Source organism: Silurus meridionalis, chromosome 2, assembly GCF_014805685.1.
Source record: "Silurus meridionalis isolate SWU-2019-XX chromosome 2, ASM1480568v1, whole genome shotgun sequence".
Lineage (NCBI taxonomy): Eukaryota > Metazoa > Chordata > Actinopteri > Siluriformes > Siluridae > Silurus > Silurus meridionalis.
Window position 1 is genome coordinate 21,490,098 of NC_060885.1, and position 12,473 is coordinate 21,502,570.

The 12,473-nt window shown below is 39.0% G+C and overlaps 1 protein-coding gene across 1 annotated transcript in view; it reads right to left on the reverse strand.

Annotated features, from left to right (window-relative positions):
- Positions 1-752: 752 nt before the first annotated feature.
- kiaa1109 (KIAA1109 ortholog) overlaps positions 753-12,473 on the reverse strand; it is a 53,694-nt gene continuing 41,973 nt past the window's right edge. The window contains 13 exon segments of the mRNA XM_046869276.1: positions 753-1,856; positions 3,413-3,584; positions 5,909-6,043; positions 6,168-6,362; positions 7,360-7,563; positions 8,184-8,453; positions 8,604-8,821; positions 9,181-9,367; positions 9,987-10,144; positions 10,584-10,737; positions 10,820-11,038; positions 11,143-11,280; positions 12,204-12,380. Of these exon segments, the coding sequence (XP_046725232.1) occupies positions 1,637-1,856; positions 3,413-3,584; positions 5,909-6,043; positions 6,168-6,362; positions 7,360-7,563; positions 8,184-8,453; positions 8,604-8,821; positions 9,181-9,367; positions 9,987-10,144; positions 10,584-10,737; positions 10,820-11,038; positions 11,143-11,280; positions 12,204-12,380 (2,447 nt within the window). The 3' untranslated portion in view covers positions 753-1,636.

A 12,473-nucleotide genomic window follows, 5' to 3' on the forward strand; every position in this document is an offset into this window, starting at 1 on the left:
GATTCTATTTTATTTTGGAAAATGACCGGCTTCTCTCCACCACATCTGTCTATGACTCACTCTGAATGCATGTGAAGATGCTTGGCCTCGGTCACATGTCTTACCTCCATCCTCTACCTTCTTAAAGGGGCTCCGGCCGCTAACACATAATACATTACCGCTAAATTCAAACATCCAAGCGAGCAAGATTCACGTTTATTATTATATTTAGAAAATACAAGTTTTTATGCCGGTCGCATCATTTTATAGTGTTGTATTTATCCGCCACACCTTAAAGGCCGGTCCGTGAAAATATTGTCTGACATTAAACCCGGTCCGTGGTGCAAAAAAAAAGGTCGTGGACCGCTGACAATTTGGACAATTTGGCCCTCGTCAAACTCAAATCCTTACGCTTGCCCATTTTTCCTGCTTCCAACACGTCAACTTTGAGGACAAAATGTTCACTTGCCGCCTGATATTTTCAACCTACGAACAGGTGCCTTGATAAAGAGATGATCGTTGATATTCACTTCAACGCTCATAATGTTAGAATGTCAATGTCGGTGTATGTCCCCATTATACAGTATGAAGAAGTGAAACATGAGAAACTGTGTGTAGGATGGTAACTTGGTATCTAAAGTAGATACCAAGCTCACTACAAAATCTTCATGATGGAAGGTGTAGTTTTGTGCACTGCAGTGTGTGGACTTTCTCCGCTGATGTCATTTTAAAGGTGAAATGTGTAAGAAGCCGAAATGACGAAGCGAAAGTCGTGCAATCGATCACATTGTTTTATTCAGTTAAAGTCCACCGGACATGGTCACGTGTTTATATATATATATATACAGTAGTCTATTGCACATCTATACATTAAAAATTTCACACAGGCCTAACATGAGTCATGAATTGCACATTAAAGGTATTAAAATATTCGGCTGTGTACGTCAATACAAACCAGACATAGTATTAGAAAGATTCACATTATTTTTTTTGTTTAAATGCAACTCCACGTTTGATCCGTTGCAGTTGATTGGAGCCTGATGCAGATCAGGAAACGTTTGGTCACTTTTAAATAAATCGATGTGCTTAAGGACACATGATATCGCTTGGATCTCGCACAACGTGACAGGCAGTACAAATTCTGCGAAAGAACACTTGGCACATGTCCTCTGACTTTTAAAATGATATAAAAATAATAAAAATCGAGTGGAATTATAGACAAGCTTGAGTGGGAGTAACACTGCAAGACACTGCATTCCCCCTTTTTTGTTGTTTTTTTGTTGCATTTATACTGTACAGCTTTAGATCAAACACTTGTGGTTCTCACCATGTTAGTGACGTGTTAATGAAACTAGAATGTTTAAGTGCATTTGATCCAAGTCACAAAGTCCATCTGGCTTTCAGCAGCAAGTTCAAAATCTACATGAGATACAAGGACAACTTGCATCGTCTCGCACTCGGGCCACACAAGCAACTACCGTGAGTGTGTATGTGAACAAGAGTGCACTGTACAGTAGTGTTCAATCCAGTGTTTCACAGAAGCTTATTAATAACGGACCAGCTTTCACATTTGTGTGTGTGTGTGTGTGTGTGAATGAGAGAGAGAGAGAGAGAGAAGGAAGGAAGGAAGCGGAATGAAACCTTTAAAGAAAGTGTATTAATGTTCCTCTTTGTCTCTTCCTCCTTTCTTCTCTTTCTCATCCTGCAGTGCATTTCCCAGTTTCTTAATGAGAACAGACAGAACTTTATCCAGAGGGTCCATCACACCTCTCTGAAGCCACTTCGGAATTGTAGTTCTTGCGTGATGGAAGCCGAGCTTCTGCAGGATGTAGTCCACTCCCACTGGATCGATCTTCCGGCCGGTCCACGAAATCAACCTGGAAATATACAGACGCCAATTACAGCGTTAATTCAGTGCCTTCACAGGAAACCCAGCCGTTTTTAAGTCCCATCACAATGGACCTGATTTATCGAATAGGTTTATATGCAACTATCTTCTAAGTTCACACAGGAAGATTGGTATCCAGGAAAACTGCATCTATTTATATAATAATAATAATAATAATAATAATAATAATAATAATAATATTATAATACAGAAAGCAAGCCGACATAAATGTACTTTAACTTTAAATCATAAGCTTTTTCTGTGCATGTTAAATCTTCGTCAGTTAGTTCTCAAAGACAAACAAGTGACTGATAATGTAAATATACATATACATAATAACTGCCCTTTCCTCCTCCAGAGACCCTACACAAGACCTACATGTCAGAAGCTGATATTAAGTCCTAAGAGGCCATGCATTTTATATTTATTTCTTCTTTTTTTTCCGTTATCATGCCTTCATTTCCTCATGCTCGCGACATAAACATTGTTATTGTTTTCTTTTGATCAGTACTTAATATTTCGGTGTATCCGGGATAAGGTTATTATACCACAGGCCCCGCTGCCACAGAGGATTATTATCCATGATGCTGCATCGAGAACATTCCTCACAATCAGTACTTTTTTTTTTCTGTGTATTTGGCTCAAGAGCATGTTCTAGAGAGAGAATCATTGCGGCGTCATGGAAATGGATATCAAGTTGATCATGTGAAAACGAAAGAGGTAAAAAGCAATAATGCATGGCCTCTTAGGACTCCCGTAGATAACGTTTGCAATTGATCATTAATAGCTCACATGAACAATGTCTAGGATCTATAACTGTGCAAGGAACTCAATAGGCTACAAAATCCTGTGATGCGTCTTTTAAAATGTTATGGTTTCAGCAGAAACTGATGGAAAAGAAGGCTTCCTGGAGTCTCTACAATATCATTTATAGCACTCTCTTTTTCCCCCTACCTACAGAATATAAAACAATCTTAACCAACGTGCAAATTTAAACCGAATATAAACAGTCAGATCCATTAATATTAGGACACAGGAGAAAATTATTGTTATTGCTGATGTTAACTACAGTAAGAGTTTGAATTAAAGATGAACAATGTAGGAATTACAGTACTGTATTGTTCACATTACAAGCTTTTTTTTATGTTTCTGACAAACTCTAGAGTTCTGGGACAACATCCTATAAACAGAAACAAAGAACGAACTGTACCAGAGTGGTATGATGCAAGTGTTTTTAAAAAAAAAAAAAAAAACGAAAAGGGGAGAGATCTGCTCATGATCTGAAGCATACCCACCCACCTCATCTTATAGCGTGGGCATGTACAGTACGCAGCTGTCAGTGTAGTTGGTATTAATTGATCATTGCTGACGAAAGCAGCCGAATTAATTCTGAAGGGTATATTATAGATTTAATGTACGTTTAATTATGTTCCTCTGTGTCTAATATTTACAGACCTGACCGTGTGTAAAAATATCATATAGCCACACACTGTTGAGTGAGTGCAGAAAGATCAGAAGATGCGAGAGCGAGCAGTGTTAAGTTACCGCAGCGTGGGCTCGAGGTGCCAGGTGTTGCAGAGGAACTCTCTCCAGTCCACAGTGGTGTAGTTCACTCCATCTTCTTTACACTTCTCCTTATCGGATGAGCCGTTTTCCTGCTGCGCAGTGGGGCTCTTCTGACCCGGCCGGGACGCGGACATGCGGGGAGCAAACAGGGCTGCAGCACGCACACACACACACACACACACACACACACACACACACACACACAAACATCAACTTTTAAATACTTGCCTAACATTTATGTAACTGAGCAGCTTAGAGGCTATATTCATTATTTCAGAATGTCAAAATACCAGGTATAGACATAATACTAGATAAAACACCGGCCCTCATCCAGGCACATACTGTCACACACTTATAACTAGGGAAGCTTAATTTGTGGCTTAAGGAAAAGCGATACATGCACAAACTAGGGCTGCAACTAACGATTATTTTATTCATAAATTAATGACTTTTTTCCTGATAAATCAGGTAAAAAACTTAAATGTAGGTTTGTTTGTTTTGCATATTATAACTATATAAAACCAAAATTCAGTGTATTAAAAAATGCAAAAGCCACTTATTGAGAATAACTATCTTTAATTTAGAGATTTTAAAGCTTATAGTGACGGCTTCTTGAGCAGAGCATGGGGGATTTCTCCTTTGAACAAATTCTTGCAAAATCAGCATTTGAGTATGAAAGGTGAAGCAATTCGTGTAAATCGACATTTGTATTGTATTTTGCAGATGGCAAGTTGACAACCATGTTTAAAAAAAATCTATGTAAAATATAATACAACAGATATTTTGTTCATTGTGAATATATAAGCATCTAGAATATATACTTAATTTTGTATGATAATTAAATGATATATGCATACATTTAATATACAAACATTAAAAACAAGCATTTGAACGTAGTAAAGCCGCAGTAAATCACGTTTCAAAACAGATAAGTTTCTGTTGTAGTAGACAAATGCTATAAAAAAATAATTAAATGAAGACTTCATTGAAAAAAGGAAAAACTCCATTGGTGTACAAATGCATCATGTTTCGCTGAAAACCACAACAGTGACTAAAAACATGATCGTTTACTGCTGCTGTTATTTGCTGCTTTTAGATTTAGTGTTTGTTCGCACTGTTTTAATTGAATCCGTCACCATGTGACCTGATTGTGCAACCTGTGCAACGACAAAACAGATCCAGTGCGACTGTTCCGAAGTTACAAACAGTTTACACAATAACACTTCATTAAACTACACCATATTTACATGATGAGAAATTCTACAGTTTCTGCTCACCGTGCTAATGTTTCACCTTCATCTGTGACACCAGTGTGTTTTCTTTTCACGCACTTATCATTGTAGTACCGCTTTGCATTACTTCCAAGTACATGTTTCTTTGTTGTGTTTAATATAAAATGCTCCCCTGCCTTGGATGAGTTTGGACGCACACTTGTTCCTGCTGCTGGTTGACCCTGTACTGTCTGCCATTTTCGCATGTGGCTGTTACTTTGCCGTCCCGCTGACCCGTAACTTCAGCAATCAAAGTTGACAACGAATGCCTATTATTATCAATTATTATAGATTTTATCGATTAGTTGTTGCAGCTCTAGCACAAACCTAAAGTTAGAATGGACTACACTTCCACAAGTCTTGCCTTGCCTGACTGCATTCTCTACCTTCCTAGAAGAGATAGTCTCTCTTACTCTTTATTTTCTTGCCTCCTAGAATTGTAGTTAGCGCTTCGATCACTACTAACCTAATACTAATAGTAATACTAATAATACAGTGTTGTTCAAAAAGAATGAACCGATATCATGACGCATTGCTTCAGTTCCCAAACATCGTCATGGAATGAGTCAGTGACCAGTGATGATTGTGAGTATAATACTTGTGACTGGGCTGGAGTTTTGTATTACTTTTCCTTAATAAAACATTGCGTAATGAAATCAGTTCATTCTTTTTGAATAACCCTGAATAATACAATCACTCATCATCCCCACTTTATATTAGGCGCCTTTAAGGACTATGTTTAAAAAATAAAACCAAATAAATAATAATCAGGTTAGATACAATGGTGGTAATTGTGTTCATGTGGTTCAAGGTACACTTGATACCACTGATGTGTGATATGGGTAAGGCTGGCACAGGTCTCATGGTATGGGCAGGTTTAAGGGGTTTGGGGTTAGCAGTGTAATTTTAGATCCCACTGTGTTCTGGCTAAACATTTTTTTTTTTTTTTTTTATTGCTAAGGTTTGCATATGGTGGTGTGTTCTTAATGAACTTCGGCTTTCCTAAAAATCTATCCCATTCTTAAAATAGGAAATAGAATAGAGTAGAGCAAATTATTGTATACCCCTGTACTGCGATACGTACTGCATCGCCGGATTCGTGTCGATACACAGCCCTTAAAAATATACTACAGCAAAAGTGTAGACTCTGCCTATCGTGTGCATTTCTTAGATTTGATTTGAATGCCAATATAATATTCATCACCTTTTTCTTTTTCTTTTAAGTATGCCGAAACCAGATCATGCAGGAACATGATGAGCTCAGCGTCCATGGTAACACAGATGTGATCGGTGAATTCAGTCACCACGCTGCACTCCACTTTGGGCTTACTGCTAGGGTCTACACACACACAAACACACACACACATATATATATATATAAAACAATTCAGGGACAATCTCTTAAACACAACCACAAGATTTTGCTCATTAATGATGATAAAGGCAATAAGCAGTGGCAATACCGCTGAGGGACGGTTCCTCTGGGTCCTGCACATGGATAGATTTGAAGTCAAGCTGCATCCTGGGCAGAGCAAATATGGTCTCAGTCTCGTGGTTGTAGCTGGAGGAACCACGGAATCCGCTCAGCAGACTGGCGTTTTTAGCTGCAGCTCCGCTGTCCGAGTTATTTGCATCCACATTCCGCAACAAATTCAGCTCTGTGAGAGGGAGATATTTTTAAAAATATTTGAGGGGACAATCTTTTTTTTTTTTTTTTTACACATACATACACACACACATACAAGTGGGTGGGGTACATTATGCAGCATGTGCATGTCAGTTCTTAAAGTTGACGTGTTGAAAGCATAAAAAAATGGGTAAGCGCAGCCTTTTGGTCTGAGTATCTTCAAAATGGTGTTTTACAGTGGGTATTACCTACCAGGATGGTCCAAAAAAGCACAAGCGGTAAATTAAAATTAGGTACTGTATCAGAAATCTCTGATATGCTGGCTATGATAGAAAGGCGCTAGAACACGGTGCATCATAGCTTGCTGCATATGCAGACCCGTCAAAATGCCATGCTGGCCACCGTCAAAACCCCTACAATGGCCACGAGAGCAAAAGAACTAGATCATGCAATTTCTTGGTAATAAGTGAAATGACATAATTCTGGAGATGGCACCAGGATTAACTGAGAAGATATTAATCCATGTTGCTGTCCAAGTACATTCCAACAGTATGTCCTAGTAGAAGTGACTTTATATGCTTTGGACTCAAAAAAAAATGCTAAGGAGTTGTTTGAGGAACATGACTCCAAATTCCTCAGATCGTCTGATAAGTGATAAGATAAGTCTGAACCATGGAGGCCCTTATGACTTGCAGGACTTAAAGCTGCAACATCTTTGTGCCAGATACCACAACAGACCTTCAAAGGTCTTGTGAGGTTTAGCCTTAAAGGGACAAACTGTCTTTTAGCACAAGTTGGAAATACACAACATTAGGCAGTTGGACTAACGCTTTAAGGCTTTCAAGCTGCTAAAACTGTGGTTACTTAAGTTTAAAGCTGATATTTCAAGATATGCTTAAAAAAATACAATCAATCTAAACTAACAGCCTATAAAATACAGTCGACTGTTTATTTTTTAAAAAACTATTTTGCTTACGCCAATTCTCGGTGAGTGAGTGTTATCATAAAAACTGTGTAGAGGTTTCTACCTTCATTCCTCATAGCTGTGACGTAGTTGAACCATTCCTTGACCGTGGCCACTCCATGAGGTGGGTTCTCATGGCGACGACGAGTTACCTTAGTGATGGTTGCCATGGGACTCTCCAGTGCACCGCATGGCTTGGTCACCATCGTGTTGTGTCCAAGGTGAAAGTCCAGAGTCTGCACGATATAGGTGGAGTCATCACTGGAGCCTGAGTGCGAGAGCGACAAAGCTAATGAGTGAGCGTATATACACTATATTGCCAAAAGTTTGCGGACACCTGGTCATGGGTATTGTATGTGCTTTTTGAGCATCGCATTCAATGTTTAGTCCCAATGTTTAGTCCTTATATTTCGCTCCACTCTTCTGGAAAGATGTTCCACTACATTTTGGAGTGTGCTTGTGGACATTTGTGTTCATCAGCCACAAGGGTGTTGGTAAATTCAGGTAGGTGAGGTGAGGAATCCTGGGGTGCAGTCAGTGTTCACATTCAACCCCAAAGGTGTTCAGTAGAGTCAAAGTCAGTGCTCTATAGCAGGCCACTCGAGATCTACCTCTCCAAATCATGTAAACTATATCTTCATGAAGCCCACTTTGTGCACAGGAGCATTGTCATGCTGGAACAGGTTTGGGTTTTAAGTGAATGCAAAATCCAAAGACATCCTTTACAATTGTGTGCATTCAGCATAGTGGTAACAGCTTGGAGAAGAACCACATATGGCAGGAAAGGTCAGATGTCCCAATACTTTTGGCGATATAGTGTATGTGTGTGTGAGAGAAATAGAGAAAGAGAAAGAGAGAGACACAAAGCAATAGACAGTGTTCTGTCACCTATGCAGGTCTCAGTACCATCCTCCCAGATCTTCTGAGCTTCAGTCCAGAAGGCAATGTTGGGCTCCTCAAGGTGGAACAGGACCCATGATTTGGAGCGGAAATTGGGTCCATGAAAACATGCTAGGGTCATATGGTTTCCATGGAGACTCATTGAACCCCCAAGTTGCACAGCATCCTCCGGGAGTGGCATATGGAAGAGCGAAATGTGACAGCCAGCCACCATTTTGAGCACAGCGGGCCAGTGCCGATGATGAGCTGCATCCATATCTGAGAATAAGTGAAAGAAAAGGAGACTCATATCAGTTCTTAAATGCATCATAAAGTTGCTAGTTGACTTCATTTAAAAATTGACATCTGCTCTGTATAGCTAAAAAAAGAAAAGAAAGAAAAAAAAAAAAAAAAAAAAAAAACACTCACAGAGTTCAGCAGCTCCTTTGTCAACAGCAGCTATTGGTGTTTTGGGGGGCAGGTAGGGCCCCGGACCCCAGGTAGAAAGGGCACGCTTGCTTGTGTCGAACTGCTGAGTGAAAAACTCCTGCAGCTTCATGCCGATCTTGATCAGATCAGGAGTGGTGGATCGAGAGATAATCACCTGGAAAATATCCCACTGCAGGTCTCCATGCAAAAAGATCTCACTGCAGGAGACACACACACATATGATGGTTAAACTGTTTTTGTGACCTATGACTAATTTATCATCAGTGTGCATTTTATTGAATACTAATGTATAATACTGTGCTGAGAAATCACAAATCCAGACATTTTGGTGACGTCTATATTTTTAGTCCATTATACTAAAATAATAGTCGATTTTAGAACCTCTAGAAATCCAGGGGGTGGAGCTAGCCCTGATCCAATGCCTCCTATAAACCTAGACTCTAATATACATTCTAATTCAATAGAGGCTCTACAATTCTACACACCCATCCAGAATGATTTCTGGAGTGACGTCCATTCCTTGTACTTTTTGTTTGCCCAGCTAGGAAGAGCTTACCTTTTCTCTGATTGGCTGTCCTCAGTGCAAAGGTTGACCTTCCACTCATCCTGCAGCTGCAGGTCAGCATTACTGAAGATCCCCATCAGGATACTAGAGCCCATGTAGTCAAGTCGAGCCTCTGTTGAGCCCATGGTGATCTGAATCTTATGGCTTGGCTGCTGGTTGGGGTGTTCGGAAATATGGGCTGTAAAAAAATTAAGTTCAGCGTCAGTTTAACAGCAGGCAGAACATTTTGAGACGAATAAATGATGGAAGAAACTCCTGATTCGAACTCGCCACAACACCCGTGGCCTTATTTGCTGTGATTTTCGTAAAGTAGTTGAAAAGAAGGTTTTGGGATCATGATAATTGTAATAAATATCAATCAGTGTTGGACTCATTAATATCATTCTATTAATAGATTGTTGTGCTGAGAGTAACAGAGTCTTTTTACATAAACTGAGTTGATTAATAGAATCTTATGACAAAAATTATAACATTATAGTTATAATAAATCATAGTACTTTGGATACTAAAGTACATTTAAAGGCAAATACGTTTGTACTTTTACTTAAGGGAACGTTTAAATTGAGCGATTTGACTTTTACTGGAGTCATATTTTACAGAGTGCATCTCTACTGTAACTCAACTACATGCTTTGTGTACTTCGTCCACCACTGATTATTACACAAAAACAGTACGTGCAAATGTATAGTTTCATGTGAAAATGAGAGCGTGCATTGCTTATAGGATCTGTGTTTCACATAAGACAATAATGAGAAGGGAATTCTAAACTTTGTTGAGTGCTTCAGGTGTGTACTTACAGACCATCTCAAGTGTGTTGACATCTATGTTTCCTCCCACCACTCCTCCTTTGGAGTCCAGTTTGGAGCGTCCCAATCCCACAGCCATGCTGATCTCTCGATCTCTATTGCTGCCCACTGACAGACGCCCGTGACTCTTCAAACCACTCGTCGTCCAGCTGCACACATCCACAAACTTAAATTCGGTTGTATTTATTATGCCTATGGTGTAAGTGTGGCGGTCTGAACTAGCAGTTTATACAGGCTCTGGTTAGGCAAACGCTGAAAATTTTATTTTAAAACATTCCTAATTGTTGAACTGATTATTTAGCAGCTTTTTCTGGATGGTGGGTTTTGTTATTTTTCTTTAACACTGCATTAGCATTTTTGGTTTAACTTTAAAAGAGAAAAAATATATAATGCTGGTTTATAGGATCATTTACAATTGTTTTAGCAAAAACTAACGGATATTCCACAATCATAAAGAGATAAAAATGTTCCAACACTTAATTCGTTCACACCACCCCAAAGCTGCTTGTTTATTCCTAGCATTTGCATCATTCGCGATGGAACACAGTGTGCGTTAAAGTATAATGTATCATGTAGTCGTTATCGTACGTGTTGTTTCCCATGACGTTGCTCATGTTCATTTGAACAGTAAGCTGTTTCAGGTTGATGGCGAACACCACCAGAGTCTCCCATGGCGATCCTTGCTGTGATGTTGCCTTGTTGTTACGGACTGATGGTGTGGATGTCTTGGTTACAGAGTCTGCTGGAAAACACAGCATTGTTAACCAAATACTATATATAGCATATGTGGATTTCACTGTACAGAAGCATATGTTTCCCTGTACCTCTGCGTGGCGCGGAGGAGTCAGACACACTGCGGGAGCGTCCTGTAGCAGGGGATTTGAGGTGGGTGTGGCTGGGAGCCGTGGAATCATTAAAAACACTAGAAGAGTTGTGCTGGGCTGACTGGCTGTCCCAAGTCCTCCAGTAGGCTTTCCGGCTGGACTCGGGAGACAGGTGCTGAGCTACACTCTCTGCTGAGTCAGGAGTGGCTGGGCCCGATGCTAAAATGCACAAGGAGTTGAAAGACATGTAAAACACAAAGAAAACAACCTAATACTGGGTTAGTATCATTTCGAACAAAAATGCAAGAGACCTCATATCTGACCTGGTAGAATGATGGTCTGATCTCCTAGGAACAGTCGCCTAGCAATGCTGCGACGGTACCAGGCTCTCGGGAAAGCCAAGATCTCACTAAGTCGTCTCATGTCGTACTTAAAGGAAGCCGAGCCAATATCACATACCGCTAAATAAAAAAAAACACAGATTCCCTTTCTCAAATCTTAGAGATAGGTGGCCATGTAGAGTTATTTACAGTATCAATATACCATATACTATATACTTTATACATTATATATATATATATATATATATATTATAATCTACCGGGGTGTAACGGCACACATGTTCGCACAGAACAGTTTCGGTACAGGGCTTTGGTTTTGGTGCACATGCGTATCGAATGCAATTCTTGTTTTCCGTGTTTCCTCACAAACATACTGTGTCAAGTTTGTTCAGTCTCTGCATCGCACTCGCAAAAATAAAATGTATAAGGTTAAAACAAAAATCAAATGAATGCAATACACTTTTTTTTTTTATTATATTGATTAAATTGACGACTGTCATAAAAATGTTGACAATAACAGGAAGTCATTAAATTTGCTAAATAAATAAATAAATAAATCGGTGTTTTCTCACATGTGCAGTACAAATCGTGTTTCCGGGACGGATCCTGTAGCCCAGTGTCTGCCGATATATATATATATATATATATATATATATATATATATATATATATATATATATATATATATATATATATATATATATATATATATATATATATATATATATATCTCAATTTAATCAATATAATATAAAATTTTATTTATTCGATTATTTTTTTTGTTTCATTTAAACCAAGCAGGCATTTTATTTAAATCCATTTTAAGAAATGTAAACTCTTAATCTTCATGAATGATAATAATAAACAAAGTGAATAAAAAAATGACAAGCAATTTTATGCTTTACATTTCTTCCCCTTAACCGTACCGAAATTTAACCGAACTGTGACTTTGAAACTGAGGTACGCACCGACCCGTGGATACCGTTACACCCCGAGTAACCAATTTTAAATACAGTTTATAGAAAGGTGTTAGAAGTGTGCACCCGAAATATTAATGAGAGTGGTGTCCATCTTGCCCGCTTTGCTGGAAATGGACGTGTCAAAAAAGGCGGGATATCCAGTACGCCTGATCCTGGACAGGCTGACTTTAACAAACTCCAGGTTAATTGAGAGTGAATCCTTCCTGCCCGTCACAGATGTGCTTTCCTCTTCTACAGCTCCTAACACAGGAGTTATATTTTAAACTCGAGCAAATGGTGCTGAATGCAAAACAACTCCACCGTCTTTTAAAATATATAACAATGTCGATGTAT